Source organism: Miscanthus floridulus, chromosome 13 (assembly GCF_019320115.1).
Source record: "Miscanthus floridulus cultivar M001 chromosome 13, ASM1932011v1, whole genome shotgun sequence".
NCBI classification, from domain to species: domain Eukaryota; kingdom Viridiplantae; phylum Streptophyta; class Magnoliopsida; order Poales; family Poaceae; genus Miscanthus; species Miscanthus floridulus.
Window position 1 is genome coordinate 18,799,831 of NC_089592.1, and position 22,410 is coordinate 18,822,240.

The window sequence follows — 22,410 nt, forward strand, 5'->3', positions numbered from 1 at the left end:
TCACGTTTAGATGCTTAACACATCTCTGTCACTTGTAAGCTCGGTCCAGATGATGGCGGAGGCGCCTTGGCGATGCCGATGTGCTAGGAACCATGATCGAGGAGGAGGTGGATGCGGTGGTGTCACTGGTTGAGCAGAATAGCAAGTCTGGACAAAACAACCGGGCCAGATCAAACGACGAGGATGACGTTGAGGCAGATCAAACAGGTATGGAGAGTGGAGAGAGGTTGACACGTTGTCGGAGGCGAGGAATCAACATAGGCGTAGTGGGGAAGGAATGATGCGACGTGATCGAACAATATTGACAAAGTGCAGAGTGGTGCAAAGAAGACGTTGGCTCGACAAGTAATGGTCCACGAGTGAATATAGGCCTGGTTTAAATTCAGTGTGTAAAGTTTTAGGGTGTTACATCGAGTATTACATGCATAGGGTGTTTAGATACTAATAAAAAAATAAATTATAGAACCCGTCAGTAATCCACCAGACAAATTTATTAAGCCTAATTAATCCGTCATTAGCACACACATTACGGTAGCACTACATTGTCAAATCATGGACTAATTAGGCTTAAAAGATCCATCTCGCAAATTAGTCGCAAATTATGCAATTAGTTATTTTTTAGTCTATATTTAATACTCAATATATATGTCTAAATATTTGATGGGATAGTGAGTAAACTTTACAACGAGGAATTAAACAAGGCCATAGACGATATGAAGTTTCTACTTACCAGTATTAGATCCCGCTACGACCCAACGAATGCTGGAATAAAACAAACAGAATCAAACGTAATCCACTGCCTATGACAGGTGAACCAAACAACACCTACATGTAAATTCTTCTTTTGTCGTACCAAGTACAATGTATCCAAGCAAAAACATAGCCTGAATCCTCGTAATCTTGTCAGTTCAAACATAAGTTAGGCCCTGACAGCCTGTTGGACACTTGGACCCACAGAAGCGAAAGAAAGCCAGAATCGCAGACGCCAAAAATAGATTAGGATCGTAGAGGCCCAAACTCCAGAGCTTAAAAGGGTCAACAAATTCACCGATTACAAAATCCCAACGAGAACATCGTTTCTGATCCCTTTCTAGCACCTCCCTCCCTTCGCAGCCACGCGACGACGAAACCCTAGCCTCCTCCCCCCCACCAGGCCACCACCTCGCTGGAACCCCAGCGCCTCGCCGGAGCACGGGGTCATCGGCCCCCGTCGGCCGTGGCTGCGGAGGAGCGGAGGAAGATGATGAACGGCGGCGGCGGCGGCGGCCAGAAGAAGCGGGCCCCGAGGATCGAGCCCTTCCGGCACCGCGTAGAGACCGACCCCAAGTTCTTCGACAAGTCGTGGCGGAAGCTCCATGACGCCATCCGCGAGATCTACAACCACAACGCCAGCGGCCTCTCCTTCGAGGAGCTCTACAGGTTAACATTGCTCGCCCACACCTCGTTCCCCCGAATTTTTGGTTGCCCCCTGTTCCGTCAGATTCTGTTCCAAGCCATTAGGTCGCGCTGTATGATCGCGGATGATTCGGATAGGTAGCGGCCATGAATGGATTGATTGATGTGCTGATTGGTGATCTGTATTTTTTTTTCATATTTTATAATTGATCCTTCTGTGGGCTTGTATGCATGTGAGATGATGATATGCGAATGTTTGTGAATAGATTGATCTTGATTCATATGGCTTATCATTAGTGTAGTAGGGCTTGTCCTGTAATCATAATTTGTCAGCATGATATTAGGATCTTTTATTTATTGGTTCATGCTTGCTCATGGAGAGAGTTATCGAGCATCGCTTGAGAGCAATAACACGGGTCTCTATGAACCAATTTGGTTTCATGCCCGGAAGGTCAACCATGGAAGCTATTTTCTTAATAAGACAAGTTATGGAGCGGTATAGGGAGAAGAAGAAGGACCTACACATGGTTTTTATTCACTTGGAGAAGGCTTATGATAAAATACCAAGGAATGTTATGTGGTGGGCTTTGGACAAACATAAAGTCCCAACGAAGTACGTCGGGCTCATTAAGGACATGTACAACAATGTTGTGACTAGAGTTCGAACAAGTGATGGAGACATGGATGACTTCCCGATTAAGATAGGACTACATCAAGGGTCAGCTTTGAGCCCTTATTTGTTTGCTTCAGTGATGGATGAGGTCACAAGGGACATACAAGGGGACATCCCTTGGTGTATGCTTTTCGCGGACGATGTAGTGCTAGTTGATGAAAGCCGGACAGGAGTGAATCAGAAACTGGAGTTATGGCGGGAGACTTTGGAGTCGAAAGGTTTTAGACTTAGTAGAACTAAAACTGAGTATATGAGATGTGACTTCGGCACTACTACTCGGGAGGAGGAAGATGTTAGTTTAGAAGGTCAAGTAGTGCCTAGGAAGGATACCTTTCGATATTTAGGATCAATGCTACAGAGGGACGGGGATATTGATGAAGATGTTAGCCATAGAATCAAAGCAGGGTGGATGAAGTGGTGGCAAGCGTCTGGTGTCCTATGTGACAAAAGGGTACCACAGAAGTTAAAAGGCAAGTTTTATAGGACGGCGATTAGACCTGCTATGTTGTATAGTGCAGAATGTTGGCCTACGAAAAGACGACATATTCAACAGCTAAGTGTTGCGGAAATGCGTATGTTGCGTTGGATTTGCGGTCATACAAGAAGGGATCGAGTTCGGAACGATGATATACGCGAGAGATTAGGGGTAGCGCCAATTGAAGAAAAGCTTGTCCAACACCGGTTGAGATGGTTTGGACATGTGCAACGGAGACCTCCAGATGCACCGGTGCGTAGTGGAATCCTAAGTCAGGATAGTAACGTGAAGAGAGGCAGAGGAAGACCGAAGTTGACTTGGGTAGAGGCAATAAAAGGAGACTTGAAAGGATGGAATATACCCAAAGACTTAGCCTTAGATAGGAGTGCTTGGAAGACAGCTATTCATGTGCCTGAACCTTGATTGCTTCTGTTGGGTTTCAACTCTAGCCTACCCCAACTTGTTTGGGACTTAAAGACTTTGTTGTTGTTGTTGTTGTTGTTGTATTAAATTTTGGTAGTTGCTTGAAGCCTTCAGTCCATTTGCAACGTCGTTTTCTCGGTGTCGGCATTAAATGATTATACGGTTGGAATTCTTGTTTTAATTCCTTGCTATGCAAGTAAGGAAATTTGGGTTCAGACTGTTATGGAAAAAGAACTGGATGCTTCTGTTTTAACTTTTGGGCTACATATGCCTACTCCAGAGCTGAACCGATGAGAACTGCCATCTAGACTTTACGTAAATATTATTTATTATTATCTAGAGAACTCCCTTAACGATCTTGTGCACGTGTTCCTGTACTCCCTAATTTGTTACCTTAGTTATATATACACTTGATATGTCACGGCATTGGTACCCCATAATTGGCACCTAGCAGTCCACGTGGACGGGTTGCACCGTTCCCTTGTTTATTGAACTGAGAGATGCCACTATCGTGCTCGACCACTCTCCATGCATGGCTTGGTAGGATTAGCAGTCCACGTGGACGGGTTGCACCGTTCCCTTGTTTACTGAATCTAGAGATGCCACTATCGTGCTCGACCACTCTCCATGCATGGCTTGGTAGGATTGTTACAAATATTTTGTAGTATTTATTTCTAATTTCCTACCTTACAAGGTATTACTTGTTATTTTTGTTTCCAGTGCCTAACCATCTAATAGGTAGGTGCCTAGGAGTCCTGATGCATTGCAACTAGGATTTATGACTTTGTATGCATGGTAACCAAGGTGAAACTCATATGTATTGGCAATAGCAAGCCCACAACAGAGCTGGATGTCATTTACTTTACGTAACGGATCCAGATATCTGCCTCACTCCAAACCATAAAGAACAGAATCAGATCTTGGTGATCAAGAACGAACTTTTGAGTCGACATTGAAGCATAAATTGATGTTTGTTCCAAAACTGAAGTTAGTAATCTCTTTCAGTTTAGGTCATGTAAGCTTTTGAATGCCTCCTCCTAAGTTGGCATGCTAAGCAACATGAAGTTTGATGGAATTAAAAGAAACCATCAAACTTGTTCTGACTAATGTGACAGTATAGAAGAATGTGCATACGTATGAAGACTTTGCAGCTCGTGAGGACTTGTGGAGGTCTATCATGAGCTAATTTCTCAGCATCAGATGCAGGCAGCTATGAATGTTGTTAGTAAACCTGAAAACACAAGAGGAACTTGTTTAGTTAAATTTTTGCAACTTCTTGCTTCTGTTTAGTTTGGAATTCTCAGACCTTCTGTCTTCAGCAATTCTTCTTTTGGCATATAGTTGTAAGCTCTGGTACTGTACTATTTATCTATAAATCGGTTTACCATTATTTATAGTGAACTACTTTTTAGCATGTTGCAGCCTTTAAACTTTCCAAATTGTATGTGAATACATCAGTGATGCAATAGATAAGTATGTTCATACATCAAGATTATGATATAACTCAGCTGTACTTCATATATCACTTCCCATGATTGATCCTTGTGTCTTTGTTGCATTATCAAACTCAAAGTTAGACAATTAAATAAACAGTATTAAAATTCTTCTGTAAGTTTGTTGTCTAAAAAGAGAAGTGATTTTCCTGTCTGTAGAAACTTATTTTCTTCAGGCTATTATTACTGTTATAAAAAGAATAGTTGCCGCAGCATACAGGAAGCAGATGCTTTTTCTATGAACCTTGCACCAGTTCTTAATACTGAAAACATAACTGTATGAAAGAAACAAGGACTGACAACCCCAGGCCTGCTCAGTCCTCTCCCAAAAAAATATATTGGTGTGTTTAAAATTTGTGTGTGTTTTAACATAACTATGTGTGTTTCTTAATAAGACAAGTTATGTAGCGGTATAGGGAGAAGAAGAAGGATCTACACATGGTTTTTATTGACTTGGAGAAGGCTTATGATAAAATACCAAGGAATATTATGTGGTGGGCTTTGGACAAACATAAAGTCCCAATGAAGTACGTCGGGCTCATTAAGGACATGTACAACAATGTTATGACTAGTGTTCGAACAAGTGATGGAGACATAGATGACTTCCCGATTAGGATAGGACTACATCAAGGGTCAGCTTTGAGCCCTTATCTGTTTGCCTTAGTGATGGATGAGGTCACAAGGGACATACAAGGGGACATCCCTTGGTGTATGCTTTTTGTGGACGATGTAGGGCTAGTTGATGAAAGTCGGACATGACTGAATCAGGAACTGGAGTTATGGCGGGAGACTTTGGAGTCCAAAGGTTTTAGACTCAGTAGAACTAAAACTGAGTATATGAGATGTGACTTCGGCACTACTACTCGGGAGGAGGAAGACATTAGCTTGGAAGGTCAAGTAGTGCCTAGGAAGGATACCTTTCGATATTTAGGATCAATGCTACAGAGAGACGGGGATATTGATGAAGATGTTAGCCATAGAATCAAAGTAGGGTGGATGAAGAGGCGCCAAGCATCTGGTGTCCTATGTGACAAAAGGGTACCACAGAAGCTAAAAGGCAAGTTTTATAGGACGGTGATTAGACCTGCTATGTTGTATGGTGCAGAATGTTGGCCTACGAAAAGACGACATGTTCAACAGATAAGTGTAGCGGAAATGTGTATGTTGCGTTGGATTTGCGGTCATACAAGAAGGGATCGAGTTCGGAACGATGATATACGTGATAGATTAGGGGTAGCACCAATTGAAGAAAAGCTTGTCCAACACCGATTGAGATGGTTTGGACATGTCCAACGGAGACCTCTAGAGGCACCGGTGCGTAGTGAAATCCTAAGCCAGGATAGTAACGTGAAGAGAGGCAGAGGAAGACCGAAGTTGACTTGGGTAGGCTCGGCTCGTTCTGGCTCGTTAAGATAACGAGTTAGCTCGGCTCGGCTCGTTATCCTAACGAGCCAGAAAGCCAGCTCGGCTCGGTTCGTTAAAAGCTCGAGCTGGCTCATTAAGCTCGCGAGACAGGTATAAAAAAATACACAATATAATATTTACATTTATCTAAAGTTTGAGAATAATAATAATACAAAACAAATGCATCTAACAACCTTAAATCGAATAAAAAAATTAATATGTGCTAATATATATACAAGTATAATAAAATACTATAGTATTCATGCATCTAACAACCTTAAATAATTTTTTTTTCCTGGAAGCTTGGCTCGTTTAGCTCGCGAGCGGCTCGCGAGCTGGCTCGTTATAGCTAACGAGCTAAAATCTTGGCTCGGCTCGGCTCGTTATCATAACGAGCCGAGTCGAGTCGAGCCAGCCACGAGCCGAGCGAGCTAACGAGCTTCGAGTTTTTCGTCCAGCCTTAGGTAGAGGCAATAAAAGGTGACTTGAAAGGATGGAATATACCTAAAGACTTAGCCTTAAATAGAAGTGCTTGGAAAACAGCTATTCACGTGCTTGAACCTTGATTGCTTCTGCTGGGTTTCAACTCTAGCCTACCCCCAACTTGTTTGGGACTCAAAGGCTTTGTTGTTGTTGTTGTTGTTGATGTGTGTGTGTGTGTTTTATCATAGCCACTCTGTGTGTGTTTAAAATGTCCTTGAATATATTGGTGAATATAATATTTTTCTTATATTATGGCAGGACTGCTTATAACATGGTACTGAACAAGTTTGCTCCTCAGCTCTATGAGAAACTTACAGAAAACATGAAAGAACATCTTGAAGATATGCGCACATGTATAGACGCTGCTCAAGGTGGTTTGTTCCTGGAAGAGTTGCAGCGAAAATGGAATGACCACAACAAGGCATTGACAATGATTAGAGACATCCTGATGTATATGGACAGGACTTATATTCCCACTAACAAAAAGACACCTGTCTTTGATCATGGATTAGAGCTTTGGAGGGATACCATAGTCCGGTCTCCCACGATTCAGGGGAGGTTGTCTGACACGCTTCTCGAGCTCATACATAGTGAAAGGACAGGTGAAGTGATTAATAGAGGCTTGATGAGGACTACAACAAAAATGTTGATGGATCTAGGGTTGTCTGTTTATCAGGATGATTTTGAAAGGCCATTTCTTGAGGTTTCTGCTAGTTTCTATAGTGGTGAGTCACAACAATTCATTGAGTGCTGTGCTTGTGGTGAGTATCTGAAGCAGGCTGAGAGGCGCCTCTCTGAAGAATCAGAGCGTGTGTCACAGTACTTGGATGTCAAAACCCATGAGAAAATTACTGCTGTTGTGGTGAATGAGATGCTAGCAAATCACATGCAGAGGTTGATTCTTATGGAGAACTCGGGGCTTGTGAATATGCTTGTTGAAGACAGGTATGAAGACCTGACCAGGATGTACACTTTGTTTAATCATGTTCCTGATGGGCTCACAACAATTAGATCTGTGATGGCATCTCATATTAAGGATACCGGCAAAAGTTTGGTAACAGATCCTGAGAGATTAAAGGACCCAGTTGATTTTGTTCAGCGGCTTCTTAACATGAAGGATAAGTATGACAATATCATCAATGTGTCATTTAGCAATGACAAGAGTTTCCTGAATGCTCTTAATTCCTCATTTGAGCACTTCATAAACTTAAACAACAGATCCCCTGAGTTCATATCACTGTTTGTTGATGACAAACTGCGGAAGGGGGTGAAAGAGGCCAATGAGGAGGATCTTGAAACTGTCCTGGACAAGGTGATGATGCTGTTTAGGTATTTGCAAGAAAAAGATCTATTTGAGAAATATTACAAGCAACACTTGGCAAAGCGTCTTCTTTCTGGGAGGGCTGCTTCTGATGATTCTGAGAGAAGCATGCTTGTGAAGCTGAAGACAGAATGTGGCTACCAGTTTACTTCAAAGTTGGAGGGCATGTTCACTGATTTGAAGACCTCTGAGGATACTACTCAAGGGTTTTATGCATCTACTTCCTCGGAGCTGCTGGCAGATGCCCCCACAATATCTGTCCAGATACTCACCACTGGGTCATGGCCAACACAAACCTGCAATACCTGCAACCTTCCCCCTGAAATTGTCTCTGTCTCAGAGAAGTTTCGGGCTTATTACCTTGGCACGCATAATGGCAGGAGGCTAACATGGCAAACAAACATGGGGCATGCTGACATCAAAGCAACATTTGGAAATGGCAGCAAGCATGAACTGAACGTCTCAACATACCAGATGTGTGTTCTGATGCTGTTTAACTCATCAGATGTCTTGACTTACCGTGAAATTGAGCAGTCTACAGCAATACCAGCTGCTGACCTGAAGCGATGCCTCCAGTCGCTAGCTCTTGTGAAAGGTAAGCAAGTCCTGCGAAAAGAGCCCATGAGCCGGGACATTGCCGATGATGACAGCTTCTTCGTGAACGACAAGTTCACCAGCAAGCTCTTCAAGGTGAAGATTGGCACTGTGGCGGCGCAGAAGGAGACCGACCCTGAGAAGCTAGAGACACGGCAGCGGGTCGAGGAGGATAGGAAGCCGCAGATCGAGGCGGCCATTGTGCGGATCATGAAGTCGAGGAGGGTTCTAGACCACAACAGCATAATGATGGAGGTGACGAAGCAGTTGCAGCCCCGTTTCATGCCAAACCCCGTGGTGATCAAGAAGCGGATCGAGTCGCTCATCGAGCGCGAGTTCCTGGAGCGGGACAAAACAGACAGGAAGATGTACCGCTATCTCGCCTAAAAACAACCTCCCCTGTCTTTGGAATTTAAATTTCATTATATGCACCCGTATCATATAAACAGACCTTGATCCATGTACTTATGCATAGAAGGAAATGGATCTCTCTGCATCCCGTGACACTTTTAGTTGAAACCGGTTTTTGCTGGGTTTGTCCAGTTAGTTGCTAGCGTAGCTTCTATAACATCTTGCGCTGGGTTACATGTTAATGCTATAGATTGATCTTGCTGGCTCCGACGCAATGCTCTCTTTTGGTTGCTGCTTCAGAAAGGCGATCTGATCGCTGTCAAGGTTGACCTTCTGTGGCTTGATGGATGATTGGATGTCACTGAAATGATGCTCAGATGATATTCTACTAAATTGCTCTATCCAGTTTGCAATGCAATGAAGTGCGTGTGGCTTCCAGAAGTGTGCTGCATGTCACATGGACATATGGTGGCATCCTTAAGACATATTTTGGTTTGTCATGGGTTGCGATTTATGACCAAAGTTGATGATGCTTCAGCGTAAAGCCTCCTTAATTTTGTTGATTGTGTATCTGATCCATGATTTGTCAACATTCGAGAAGAGATTATGGTCGGGTAATTGGGGATTTAGAGTTCGAGGTAATGGTTTCAAATTTCTGTTTGGGTGCCAGGTGAGGTGGACATGGGCGCCGCCGTAGGTTGTGCAGGTGTCTCCGGCGCCGGCGACGCGTGCAAACTTCGATGTACATGTAAGGAAATTCTTTTGTTAGCTTATATGGAGGCAGATCCGTTTTGTGATGATGATGAAGTTTGTGTGATTAATTTGTTTCATTCGATGTGCTAATATATGTTGTAGGCTGCGCAGTTATGCACAAATGGAGCACGACAAGTATTTAAACTCGCAGTGCATGCACAGATGTTGTCATCGCTTTCAGTCACTCCTGAACCATCGCGACACCACGCGTCGACTTCCGACCCAACCCAACCATGCTGCTCACGCAGGCGGCAGGCCAAGTTTACATACATGGACACGACGGACACGATGGTGGACAGCTGAGCTCGCTCGAAGAAAAGCGTTCGATCGTCTTCAGCTTCGTCGAGCAAGTGCGGCGGCGTGCGGCGCGAGCGATGGCGGGGCAGGGGCAGCAGCGCCTGAACGTGGTGCCGACGGTGACGACGCTGGGCATGGTGAAGGCGTGGCTGGCCGGCGCCACCCGCGGCCACGCGCTGCTCAAGAAGAAGTCAGATGCGCTCACGGTGCAGTTCCGCGCCATCCTCAAGCGCATCGTGTCCGCCAAGGATGCCATGCGCGCCGCGTCGCTCTCGCTCGCCGAGGCGCTCTACGTGGCGGGCGCACCGCTCCGCCACGTTGTGCAGCAGTCCGTCTCCGGGCCCGCCAGGCTCCGTGTGCGCGTGCACCAGGACAACATCGCCGGCGTCCGCCTCCCGCGCTTCAAGAGCTACCGACGACGGAGCCGCCGCCGGCGGTGGCTCAGCGTCGCTCGCGGGGCTCGCCGGCGGCGGGCAGCAGGTGGCGGCGTGCCGCGCGGCGCACGCGCGCCCCCTGGTGGAGCTGGCGTCGCTGCAGACGTCGTTCCTCACGCTGGACGCGGCCATCAGGATCACCAACCGGCGCGTGAACGCGCTGTACATCCGGGGCGAGCTGGACGAGCACGAGCGGGTGGAGTTCTTCCGCCTTAAGAAGATCCAGGGGTACAAGAGCGGGAGCTCGAGCGCCAGAAGGAGGCCGCCACCCGCTACGCCGAGGAGAAGGCCGCCGGCGAGGTCGTGCTCAAGCGCGGCGTTTCCGTCGCCACTGCGGAGAGCATGCTGGAGAACGGCGACACGGACGAGGATATCATCTTCTGATCCTCGTCCCTCCGTGCCCATTACCAGAGCCTGTCGAGTCCTATGATAATAATAGAGCTTTGCTGTGGCTGTGCTGCAGCTGCGGCAGCTAAACAGCTAGAATTTACAGTATTTTTCTCTCACAACAAAACAGCTTCAGCCGGCTTTAATACCAGCCGAACAGGCCTAGCTGCAGTCGGAGGCTACGTGTACATTCCATCTCTGCATTAATCCATGTATGTATGTACTCAGGGGGGCAGCAGCAGTATTCAACATTTCACATGTGTGTGTTTGCTCAGTAGTAATACACTTGTACTGAGGATAATGTTTACATGCAAATCACATAGCAAGCAGAATCTTTCATGACTCATCTGCAGTTCTGCAGTGCTGCCTGTGACGAATAAAAAGGTTCATCACAGAATGCAAGAAGAATGTGAAGGAACAGCATTACTTCTAGTCGTGGCATAGCTTATTTCATGAAAGCAAAATGGACATGCCAGCACAAGAGGAGGAAGAAAAAGAAGGAATTAAGAGAAAAAAAGGAAGGAATAAAGAAACAACTGTCGTGTTGGTCTTGCAACATGCCAAATCCACACTCATTGAGGATCATCTGTTATCAGAATCCGCTCCTGTATTTCTGAAAATGTCTTCACATCCTCACCCCACAGCCTAAAACAGTTACATCAGAGAAAATGACGAAGTAATCAGCGATCCAATCGCATTTTAACAGACCGAAGACTTAACATGGTCCGAATATGGAAACACAAAGGAAAAATACTCTGCATACCAGCATTCTAGTCCTATAGCATTGGCACCCGCCTTGTCTGCAGTTTCATCATCTCCTACATGCACTGCCTTGCTAGCTTCCACACCAATTTGATCTGACAAACAGAAAACAACAACATTTATTGGTTCTATAGAGAAACTGCATGATCTTTCACAAACGAGATTCGATTTTATACCTAATGCTATCTTGAAGATCTCTGGAGCAGGTTTCTCATATCCCATCTCTGATGATACCACAATGGCATCAAACCTGGATAGCTCAAGGTCTGTTAACATATAGCCATTACTCACAAAACAATATATATGTGTAAAACATATAATATTTAAGTACGAGTGAAGTAATTATTTAGATAGGCCAATTTATAGGTACTTACATATCAGAGATGTTAAGGTCCTTAAGTAATTTCCGTAGCCTCGTATCAAAGTTAGATACAACAGCTAGCTTAACTGAAATTGAGACACATTAATATCAGCCATTTGTACTGATGGAGTAAGTTAAGGGCCTGATTGTGGAAAGCCAGATATTAATTGCTGTAAACAACCGAGAATTGAAAATCAAGAACAAAGAACATAGGAAGTAGCTTCTAACCTCCAGCATCCTTCAGCTCATGCAGTGCTGTGTCTGCTCCAACAGGCAAACGCCAAGCATCTCCATGTGCATAATACTGAAAGAAACAATAATCCATCCATTAGACACATGGTATGGTTTTGAACATTCGAAATACCAAAAAAATTGGAATGCTTCCTTCATCTTAGAAGAAACTAAATATATTTGAGAGCTGTGAACTTTATTGCCTGGGCTTCTGTTCACTAACAGCATAGTCAGAACATTAGTTGTTGCCCAATTTCGTCATAGTAGTAACTAGCAAGCTAACAAAAGCTAGCATGTGAGATCACGAGTTTCTTTAATCAGATACCGAACACATGAATACATTCTCAAATACTCCAATCAACCCTCATGCACAAAAAAAGTATTCATCCGAACAACCTTAGCTACAAATTACACATTCCCAGAACGCCAAAACATGAGGTATACCTGATACACTTCTTCGAAGTAATCATCATCGGTGCAATCGGTCGCTTCTGCCACGACAATTCTCCAGAATGGCCGCCCATCTCCCTGCAATTACAGTCCAAAACCCAACAACACGTCGTCACCTCGAGAGCAACCACGACACAATTTCAAACCTTGCGAATGCAATTCCTGCGCGTCTCATGTCCATTACCTGGTACCTGAGTGTCTTGGGCCATGGCGCCGAGAATGCCCGCTTGAACCCCTCCATGATTCTCTTCTCAGGCTTCGTCACACCTGGAGAGCGACCAAAAGTCAGGAACACCACGAGACCACACGCCAAACGTTTGACGAAATGCAGAGCACGAGAGACATCGAAGGGGATGAGAAAGTGCGAGGTGGTGGATTCTTCGGGTTGGAGGCGTACGGACCGTAGCGTCGGCCGAAGGAGGCGTACGTCTCGGCGACCGGCCGCGCGACCTGCAGCAGCGTGCCGCCGGCGTCGAGCAGCAGCCCGCCGTACGCCGGCGCCCGCCCGCCGGCCCCAGCGCTCGCTGTCACCAGACGCCGCGCCATGCCTGAGCGAGAAACAGCGGTACGGCGTGCCGCGAATGGGACCGCCGGGGCCCGCCGGAGGAGCGTCGCCGCGGCGGGCGGCATCTCCAACTCCAAGAGGCGTTCACCGGTGAGTCCTCGGGAGACACGAGGTCGGAGGCGACAGGCGCGAATCTCAAAGCACAGGTGGGGTGCTAGGAGGCGTAGGGGTATTTTGGTCAGGTCTATGCAGAAAACACTCTAGCGAGGGACGGGGGAAAGAGAGAGAATCGCAGGACCAAACCCTAAACCCCCGCTCCCGCCTCCTCTCGCTGCAGCAGCCTGCTGGCCTTGCCTCTTGCTGCTTTTGCTGGCCGCCTGATCCCGATTGCTCTTCGCCGGGCTCCCGGGCCAGCACTTGCCGGGTGCCGCCGCCTGCCAGGAGGAGCGGCACGATCGTCTACAGGATTGAAGGTTATTTGTCTGCCGATTATCGCCGACCTTGAAATCTCTGATTGCCAGTTCACGCTATCTGTAGTAGAAGGTGTGTTCTAATGCAGCCCAAGTAGTTCGTTGTTGCGTTGCACTGGTGAAAATCTACTGAACTAGCTTTGTGTGATTTGTTAGGGTGGGAAGGTTTGTGGTAGGCAACGTGTAACCTTTATTTCAAATTCCTGGATGAAGACTTCTGGCGGAACTGTACTGACTTCAGGTGAATCAATCGGCTTCTTCTTCTTATGTATGCCTGTTTGAGAGTCCAATGTGGTTTTGCTGGAAGTTTCAGTTTTGTTCGTTCATTGTTATCCTTCAGATTGAAGTCAAGGAGCTAATTTGGGGGAAGAATGTCTGCAAAGTGGCGGTCACTGCAGCATCGGCACAGGTACTCCTACACCTCGATTGTGTTCCCGAAACACTACCTTGATGCCCTAGCTCTCGTGCCGGCTGAGGTCTCCTCGTCCAATTTCTTTGTCCGATTGAACAACTTGATTTCCCTGACTTCCACTTACTCGCAAGTTGTTGCGGTCAAGGACCTTGCCTCGGCATACGTGCAGTTTCTGTCCACTACAGGGACTCCTGATGATGCAGTGCTCGCTGCCACAAAGCTTTATTTGGAGATCCTCTTCCTTGAGAATTCCCTCCCTCTCCACCGGACGCTCATATCGGTGCTCGCAAAGTGCAAGAAATTCTCCACAGTGATTAGTGGGTGTTTTGCCTTGCTCTGTGAGGAGCATGGTGGCTCTGGTAGTAAGGCAAAGAAGAGATTTATGGTGTCTCGGGCAGCCTTGTCGCTTATTGGGTACCCAAAGTTGGGATTTTTGGATGAGGCAGTAGAGAGGTGTGCAGAGATCATGGCACTGGATGTTGTTGATGGGCTTGATGGAGTGACTAAAGACATTGGTGAAGGGTCACGGCCATCTCCAGTTGTGATGGAGCAGTGCCAGGAGGCCATGTCTTGCATGTACTACTTGCTGCAGCGGTACCCGTCTAAGTTCACTGGCCTTGACAAGGCATCAAGTGTCTTCAAGAGTGTTGTAAGGACAATACTATCTGTTCTTAAGTCATCTGCCTTTTCAAGGGATTGTCTGGTGGCCTCTGGAGTGAGCTTCTGTGCTGCAATTCAGGTTTTCATGAGCACAGAGGAGATATCCTGGTTTATTTCTCAAGGTCTATTTGGCATCTGTGCAAATCATGAAGATAGAAAAAATCAATCTGTGGTCAATGTATTTCCGGACTTTGATCTGTGTGAACAAATCAGAGATCTTTCAGTTTTGAGTAGACTTTGTTTGCTAAGAGGGATTTTGACATCTATTCCAAGGACAGTACTCAACATGCACCAACTTCATTCCAGTGGACCTTTATGGACTATTTTGTATGATGGAATTTTACCTGAGCTTTGCAAGCATTGTGAGAACCCAGTTGATAGCCACTTCAATTTCCATGCTCTTACAGTGACACAAATATGTTTGCAGCAGATAAAGACATCGATTTCATCTGATTTCACTGACTTCTCTGGGGACTATAAGCCTTTTTCAAAAGATGTTGTCAACCGTATATTGGGAATCATATGGCGCAACCTGGAAGATCCTTTGAGTCAGACAGTAAAACAGGTGCATTTGATCTTTGATCTCCTATTAGATATTGAATTGTGTATTGCATCAGAAGACCATGAACATAACAACAAATTGTTCCTTTGCAATATTGCAAATGATTTACTTCGCCTAGGTCCGCGATGCAAAGGGAGATACATCCCTTTAGCTTCTTTGACAAAGCGATTGGGTGCCAAATCTCTTCTAATATTGAAATCAAATCTGCTTTCAGAAACAGCTTATGCGTACATAGATGATGATGTTTGTTGTGCTGCCACAACATTTTTAAAATCCTTCCTGGAGACTTTAAGAGGTGAATGTTGGAATGATGATGGTGTTGAGCTAGGATATGATGCCTTCAGAGCTTTGTGCTTGCCTCCTTTCATGCGGGGACTTGTATCTGGAAATTCAAAACTACGTTCTAACTTAAATACTTATGCTTTGCCTGCTCTAATTGAAGTTGATGCAGAGAGCATATTCACAATGCTTGGATTCATCTCCATTGGCCCTAGTACAAAGGAAACTAAACTAGATGTTGTTTTGAAAAATGACCAGTGTATAGCTGGACTGGTTTCTCTGCTTAAGGTCTCACGAAATCTGGCTCTTGTTGAAGGGGACATTGATTTGGATCCTGATGAATTGTCACAGCCTGAGCAGATGGATAGTAAGGGTGCTGCAGTTATATCTGTTAAAGGGATTAAGGTTACAGTTCCTGTTAATTGGTTTGCTTTGGCACTGACACACAGTGATGAAAGTCTCCGTATAGATGCAGCTGAATCCCTCTTTCTAAATCCAAAGACATCAAGTCTTCCATCCTCCTTGGAACTGAGCCTGCTCAAAGAGGCTGTTCCATTGAATATGCGTTGTAGCTCAACGGCATTTCAAATGAAATGGACAAGTTTATTTCGGAAGTTTTTTGCTAGGGTGCGAACTGCACTTGACAGACAGGTAAAGCAGGGGTCATGGATTCCATCATTAATGTCTAGTGTTAAAGGAGCTGACTCTATTGATACTTCTGAAGCAACAGTTGTCAAGAGGGCTGAAGATCTCTTCCAATTCATGAAGTGGCTGAGTTCCTTTCTGTTTAATTCTTGTTACCCCTCTGGCCCTTATGAAAGGAAAACAATTGCAATGGAGCTTATTCTTACACTACTAGATGTATGGCCTATTTGCCGCTCTGAAGGGAAAATTGATCTTTATCCTTACAATGACAGCATAATATTGCCAGATTCAACAATTTCATTTGTAGGGTCTATAATTGATAGTTGGGACAGATTAAGGGAAAACTCTTTTCGCATTCTACTGCAGTTCCCAACACCACTTCCTGGGATTTCCTTGAGTCCATCCATAAATGATGTTATCAGATGGGCAAAAAAACTTGTTCTAAGCCCACGAGTCCGGGAAAGTGATGCTGGTGCTTTAACCTTCCGCCTTATATTTAGGAAGTATGTTTTGGAGCTTGGATGTATTCTTGTATTTTCTAAAGGAAGTGATTGCCTTGAATGTTACACACAATCTATGAATGGAGATACAGAAGTTGTTACTAGTCAAAACCCAGTTGCACAGTATATATCTTCACTCATTCAATGGCTCTGTATTGTTGTCGAAGAGGGTGAGAGGGATCTCTCTGAAGCATGTAAGAAGAGCTTTGTTCATGGAGTTCTTCTTACTCTGCGCTACACATTTGATGAGATGGATTGGAACTCTGAGGTAGTACAATCATGTATTTCTGAAATGAGGTGCCTGGTAGAAAAGCTGCTTCAACTCATAATGCGTGTAACTTCAGTGGCCCTGTGGGTGGTTTCTTCAGACGCATTGTGTCTGCCATATGACATGGATGACGTGATTGATGATGGTTCCTTCCTCTCAGATATATATGAGGAGGATCAATCTACTACCGCTTCAGAAAGAGAGGAGAAGAACGCAAAACCAGGGAGTAATGGCAAACCAGCCGAACAAGTTGTTATGGTTGGTTGCTGGCTTGCTATGAAGGAGGTAATGAGTTGATTCTTACCACTTATTAGACCCTCTTTGGAATGCGGGAATTTTTCCCGTTTCTTGCGTTTTTCCTGTGAAAATGAACTAATTCCTGGGAAACTGTGTCCCAAAGGGGCCCTTAACCTTCTTTTTTTTGTTGGTAAAAACTATGTTTCAGCAGATTTATCCTTATTTTTCCATGATAAGCTGAATAACTTCACAAATGCCATGACCTGTGGTATGCTACCATCATACTATAATCATACTATATGCATGATGCCCTCCCCTATGTTTGACAGTTTGACTCATCCTAGATGGGTTGACAACTGTCGATTCCAGTCAAAAAAGGAAAAAAAAAAAGCTTTTTCACGCCATCCGTCCTATCACACCAATCTACGCCAAGATAAAGAATGCTTCCAGGAACAAACCCTTTGATTCAAAGTCTTGCGTAGAATTGCCTTAAGAAAAATGCATCCCATTAATTGATCCTCTTTAGGGTAGTATAAGTACATCCTCGAGTATAGCATGAAGCCGTTCACTATACTAACCTTCCACTGATAAGCTGTTTAGTTTATTTCAGTTTCACACTATTGTGGCATTGCAGGTATGCTTAAATGTCTTTTTAAGTTTTTATGATGTAACTTCTCCATTTTACTTTTCAGGTCAGTTTACTTTTTGGAACCATCATCAGGAAGATACCATTGCCTGGCTGTTCTCATTCAGCTTCATCTCAGAATGGCTTGCCTGACAGTACTGAGGAGACAAGCATGTCTGAAGAAATTCTTGATGTGGGGCAGTTAAAGATGATGGGTGACCATTTTTTACAGGTTCTTCTTAAAATGAAGCATAACGGTGCAATAGATAAAACAAGGGCTGGGTTCACTGCCCTTTGCAACCGTCTTCTTTGCTCAAATGATTCAAGGTATGTTCAATTCTTACAGAGGCCAGTTCCTGAACCTCTTCACCCAAAGATGGGAATTCATATGCATAAAACCTTTGTTACAGTTTCTATTTAGATTCAGAATATTTACATAACAAATGAAATTTAAGCCCCGAGTTTGTGAGGCATCGCAAAACAACACTCTACAAATTTTTCATCTGTTCCATATATATAAACATATTGAATCCACTGCTGGTGCATATGCATTAACTCTGCACACCAATAACTTTGCTATATTCTGAAGGTTGAAATTCATAACTGTCAAAGTAAAACAGTCATGTTTGAATTGGTTTGCATCCCAACTTTTGCATGTGAGTACATATTTGTATGCACTATGGATATACCAAATTTCAAAATTTTCTGAACGACCAAAATGCGTTTTTGAATTGGTTTCCAATGTTTCCACTTAGTATGTGGTTTCCACCACATATTTTGCCATCTGAAACAGTCTACAATGGCATACCATGTGTAAATATAAACTTTTGATAACTTGTATACTTTCTGTGAGGAACTGAGCCTAGCTCAATTGGTGGGAGGTGTGGGTGTACAGCCCCCACAACTCAGGTTTGAGTCCTAATCAACACAAATCTGGGTGCCTATTTCGTATTTACAATGTCACCTAGGTTGGTCAAGTTATTTTTGTACACATTTATGAGGATCTTTCTTTGTTGTTTACAGGCTGTGCAAAATGACAGAATCATGGATGGTGCTACTGATGGATAGGACAATTGCTAAAGGGCAAACTGTGGATGATTTGATAAGGAGAAGTGCAGGAATTCCTGCTGCATTTATCGCCCTGTTCCTGGCAGAGCCAGAAGGAACACCAAAGAAACTACTTCCAAGGGCATTAGAATGGCTGATAGAGTTTGCTAAGAACTCTTTAGCTAATTTCCAGAAAGACTCCAACCAGAGGTCTGGAGTAATGAAAGATGGTCTTGGAGAGCTATTGGAATCACAATCAGAAACTACAATAAGTGTACATTCTAATGGTAACCTATCTAAAAGCCGAGATGAGGGTGTTGTTCCCACCGTGCATGTGTTCAATGTGCTTAGAGCTGCCTTCAATGATGCAAATCTGGCAACTGACACTTCGGGTTTCAGTGCTGATGCAACAATAGTTGCTATACGTGCATTTTCATCTCCCTACTGGGAAGTACACAATGCAGCTTGCCTTGCGTATACTGCACTAGTTCGTCGCATGGTTGGGTTTCTGAATGTGCAGAAGCGTGAATCAGCACGACGATCTTTAACTGGCCTTGAATTCTTCCACAGGCAAGTTCATAACGTTTATACATAGTTTGCAATATGATAGTTGTGGTCACGTGAAGTAATACTGCATCACTCCTCTTTGTGAAAGAAAGAAACTTAATGTGTTGCAAATATAAAGTTTGTAGCCTTTTTTTTTTCTGGTTGAGCAGTTCAGTATCTTTTACATGATACATGAACATGAGTAAATTGATCAGAAAAGAATTTAGCATCGTTGCTGTTTTGAGGTCAGATAGTTGTTTTTCTCTCTTTGATACAAAGATACACAGCTCTCCTGTGTGTTTGAAAAAAGAACTTTCTATTATTGCATGTGTTTGTGGTGAACATGAATATCCTAAGTGCTCAATCTAATTTGTACGTAAGTAGATGAGGTCAGCTTTTCAATTGAGATTTATTCCTTGTTTTCTTATGTAGGTACCCAGTCCTTCATCCTTTCCTTTCTAGTGAACTGCGAACCGCAACTGAACAGCTAGCTGATGGAGTGTCCAGCAATTTGGAGTCACACATTACAAAAGCAATACACCCTAGCCTGTGTCCGATTCTTATTCTTTTATCAAAACTTAAGCCTTCACCTATAAGCTGTGGAACTGATGATTCTTTAGACCCTTTTTTGCTTTTGCATTTCATCCAAAAATGTGCTACCCAGAGTAACTACCGGGTCCGTATCCTTGCATCAAGGGCATTAACTGGTTTGGTATCTAACGAGAGACTGCAGTATGTTGTTAGTGATATACTGGATAATTTACCTCATGGAAATCACAAAGCAATGGCTCACAGTGTTCAGCGTACTGATCCTGCCGTATCAGCTAATATGGGAAATGGAAATGTACTTCTGCTTTCTAAGTCATTCAATTCAATCCATGGCCTTTTGCTGCAGCTGGCTTCTCTTCTGGATTACAACTTTAGAGGTTTGACAGGCGGTAGCATGAAGGATCAGATTCTTGGCCTACTACTGGAGGTTCTCTCAAGATGTTCTTGGCTTGGCTGTATGAAATTATGCTCATGCCCTGTCGTAATTACATCTTACTTGCGGGTATTGGATCTCATGCTTGATGTTGCAAGGACAGGGAAAAGCAGACATACTGAAGTCATTCAGGCATTGCTGCTAGAGTTAAGTTCCCAGTGCTTGAGCAACACAGTATCAACCCAGTACGCATTCCATGATCCAACCCGTATTGAACTAAAACAACAAGCAACTGAATCATTTTTGAGCTGTGTTGGTCTTTCTAAGAAAAACGATGAAACTAACGATGAAGATGTGCAGTTGCAAATACTTGGTGAACCAACTTCAGAGATGCCTAGAGAGGACTACTCCCTTCATAAAGTACACAAGGAGATTATGTCATGTCTCACTGATCCTTCATACGATGTTAGAATTACAGTGCTGAAGAGGATACTTTGGCTCACAAAATCAATCAGACATGGTGATGTAGAAAACATTTTGCACCAGTGGGCAGGAGTTAATCTGCAGCCTGCTTTAATGGAACGGTTATTTGTCGAAGAACACCCTAAGTGCCTTTATTATAATCTGAAGATCATCTTTTCATGGAACATGGAATTCCCATTTAACAATGGAGAAGATTCTAGCACACTTTTGTCCTTGTGGGACAGGTTAGTTCATTTAAACAGCACCATGTCACATGCAAAAACCAGAGAAATAGCTCTATGTTGCATGGGTATGTGCATGAAACTGTTCACTAAACTATATGGGGGTGGTGTTTCAATGAATTGTCTTAAGACCAGTGAGATCTCTGCATCCTATGTCCGAATCAATGAAGGGAATAGATTATCTGATGCCATGCTTAGAGTAAACTTGTTTGTCACTCTTGTCAAGGACCAAAGTGAACCATCGGAAAGTGTGAATGCTCGACGGGCTGCTGCTGAGGCAATTGTTGCTTCTGGTCTTCTTGAAGAAGCAAACTACGTTGCTTCATCTGTGTCCAACATGTACTCTCCTTCAGAATTTGATGAAGGCCGTATCAAAGAGAAATGCATGGAAGCTAACGTTTTTGAATTTATCAGTCTTTATACATGCAAGATACTTGACTTATGGTTTGTATGTATTCAGTTGCTGGAGGATGAGGATGCCTATCTGAGACAAAAACTTGCGAAGGATATTCAGAAAATAATCGCTAAGGGTTCAGCTAATACCTTCTGTGATGATTCCACACCACTACAAGTTGATATAGTCATTGAATTAAGCTTGGACTATTTAACTTCTTTATTTGGCCACTGGCTGAAATACATTGAATTCTTGTTAAGGATAGTCTTGGACACTGGAAACACTCTGAACTCCCGTGGCGATTTGGTCCGTCAGATATTTGATAAAGAAATAGATAACCACCATGAGGAGAAGCTATTGATATGTCAAATCAGCTGTTCGAATATTCAGAAACTTTTGCATTCAAAATGTCAGATGGAAGCAGGAGCAAAAACTAAACTGTTCCTGCAGAATTGGAGGGAGACCTTTTTAAACCAGCTCACATCACTGACTGGTGGCTATCTTGAGAAAGAGGGGAAGAACAATTGGATTGGCGGCATAGGTAACCACAAGGACGTGTTCATATCAGTGTATGCAGCTCTGCTAGGCTTATATGCGCTCACGCAATCTGGTTCTCTGGAACAATTAGAGGACAACTGTGCAATTTATTTGCAAGAATTTTCAAACCTTGAAGGGTTTATCACACCATTCCTCAAGAATCCTTTGATTTCTAATATTTACGCTCTGGTAAAGTTATCACATGAGAGGTTCAGATCATCAGATAAGCCAGAGGACCAAGTGGGTAGTTCAGGATCAAGTTTTGACCCATATTTTCTTATCAGATGATTTTTGCTAATGTAATTGTAATTCTTCATTGTTATTCCTCTGTTGTAAGACTCAATAATAATTGCTTTTTATACAAATTGCCATTCTACAGATTCTTTTCTTGATGCTCCTTGTTTCTGTGTACCATTACATTTTACATGTTTTGAATTTTATAGCCTCTGAAATGCCATTTGCTTCAGTTCGGGAGATTGTAGTTGATGTGGAAATAGAGGCCAATGTTTGTCTGCTAAAGAGAGAAACCAAGAAACATACCCTTTTTTCTTTAATACAAGAAATTGTTTGTTACAAATATTGATAATGCCCTTGTGGCCCTGTTCGCTTCGCTGTAAAAACAAGCCGAAATACTGTTTCGGCTGATTTTGTTGTAAGAGAAAAACACTCTTCCGGCTAAAAAATAAGCTGAAAAGTATGGATTATAAGACATGCGAACAGGTGTGCTACTACTCCTTTTGAGATACAATTCCAACTGCACAGCTGGGGGGTGGAATGTAACACAGCTTGTACAAAGGAGAAGCTTTCTGC

At 43.8% G+C, this 22,410-nt stretch overlaps 3 protein-coding genes and 1 pseudogene across 5 annotated transcripts; 3 read left to right on the forward strand and 1 right to left on the reverse strand.

The window, feature by feature from the left end:
• The first annotated feature begins 1,053 nt into the window (after positions 1-1,053).
• LOC136498875 (cullin-3A-like) lies at positions 1,054-8,760 on the forward strand. Its single transcript, XM_066494590.1, has 2 exons — positions 1,054-1,419; positions 6,605-8,760. The coding sequence occupies exons 1-2, from the start codon at positions 1,241-1,243 to the stop codon at positions 8,646-8,648; spliced, it is 2,223 nt and encodes a 740-aa protein (XP_066350687.1). The 5' UTR covers positions 1,054-1,240; the 3' UTR covers positions 8,649-8,760.
• Positions 8,761-8,999: 239 nt separating this feature from the next.
• Positions 9,000-10,541, forward strand: LOC136498876 (V-type proton ATPase subunit D-like; annotated as a pseudogene).
• A 176-nt stretch (positions 10,542-10,717) lies between these two features.
• On the reverse strand, positions 10,718-13,003 carry LOC136498877 (uncharacterized). Its single transcript, XM_066494591.1, has 8 exons — positions 12,689-13,003; positions 12,472-12,554; positions 12,282-12,365; positions 11,835-11,910; positions 11,620-11,692; positions 11,422-11,495; positions 11,247-11,340; positions 10,718-11,128 (listed from the first exon to the last, which is right to left on the reverse strand). The coding sequence occupies exons 1-8, from the start codon at positions 12,915-12,917 to the stop codon at positions 11,056-11,058; spliced, it is 786 nt and encodes a 261-aa protein (XP_066350688.1). The 5' UTR covers positions 12,918-13,003; the 3' UTR covers positions 10,718-11,055.
• A 77-nt stretch (positions 13,004-13,080) lies between these two features.
• Positions 13,081-21,981, forward strand: LOC136499215 (uncharacterized). Of its 3 annotated transcripts, XM_066494917.1 has the most exons (7): positions 13,081-13,335; positions 13,419-13,503; positions 13,603-13,671; positions 13,806-16,873; positions 17,518-17,777; positions 18,474-19,067; positions 19,476-21,981. In XM_066494917.1, the coding sequence occupies exons 4-7, from the start codon at positions 14,057-14,059 to the stop codon at positions 21,886-21,888; spliced, it is 6,084 nt and encodes a 2,027-aa protein (XP_066351014.1). In that variant the 5' UTR covers positions 13,081-13,335; positions 13,419-13,503; positions 13,603-13,671; positions 13,806-14,056; the 3' UTR covers positions 21,889-21,981. The 3 variants fall into 3 exon arrangements, with proteins under 3 accessions (XP_066351014.1, XP_066351012.1, XP_066351013.1); XM_066494915.1 differs by having other exon boundaries at positions 13,603-16,873; XM_066494916.1 differs by having other exon boundaries at positions 13,081-13,265; positions 13,603-16,873.
• Positions 21,982-22,410: the final 429 nt, after the last annotated feature.

Coding starts and splice junctions, on each gene's coding strand:
- LOC136498877 (XM_066494591.1), bottom strand. CDS start 12,917: ATGCCGCCCGCCGCGGCGACGCTCCTCCGGCGGGCCCCGGCGGTCCCA. Junction 11,693..11,834: donor TGAGCTGAAGGATGCTGGAG/GTTAGAAGCTAC, acceptor TCTCAATTTCAG/TTAAGCTAGCTGTTGTATCT. Junction 11,341..11,421: donor GATCTTCAAGATAGCATTAG/GTATAAAATCGA, acceptor TCTGTTTGTCAG/ATCAAATTGGTGTGGAAGCT.
- LOC136498875 (XM_066494590.1), top strand. CDS start 1,241: ATGATGAACGGCGGCGGCGGCGGCGGCCAGAAGAAGCGGGCCCCGAGG. Junction 1,420..6,604: donor TCCTTCGAGGAGCTCTACAG/GTTAACATTGCT, acceptor ATATTATGGCAG/GACTGCTTATAACATGGTAC.
- LOC136499215 (XM_066494915.1), top strand. CDS start 13,634: ATGTCTGCAAAGTGGCGGTCACTGCAGCATCGGCACAGGTACTCCTAC. Junction 17,778..18,473: donor CTTTGCTCAAATGATTCAAG/GTATGTTCAATT, acceptor TGTTGTTTACAG/GCTGTGCAAAATGACAGAAT. Junction 19,068..19,475: donor GGCCTTGAATTCTTCCACAG/GCAAGTTCATAA, acceptor TTTCTTATGTAG/GTACCCAGTCCTTCATCCTT.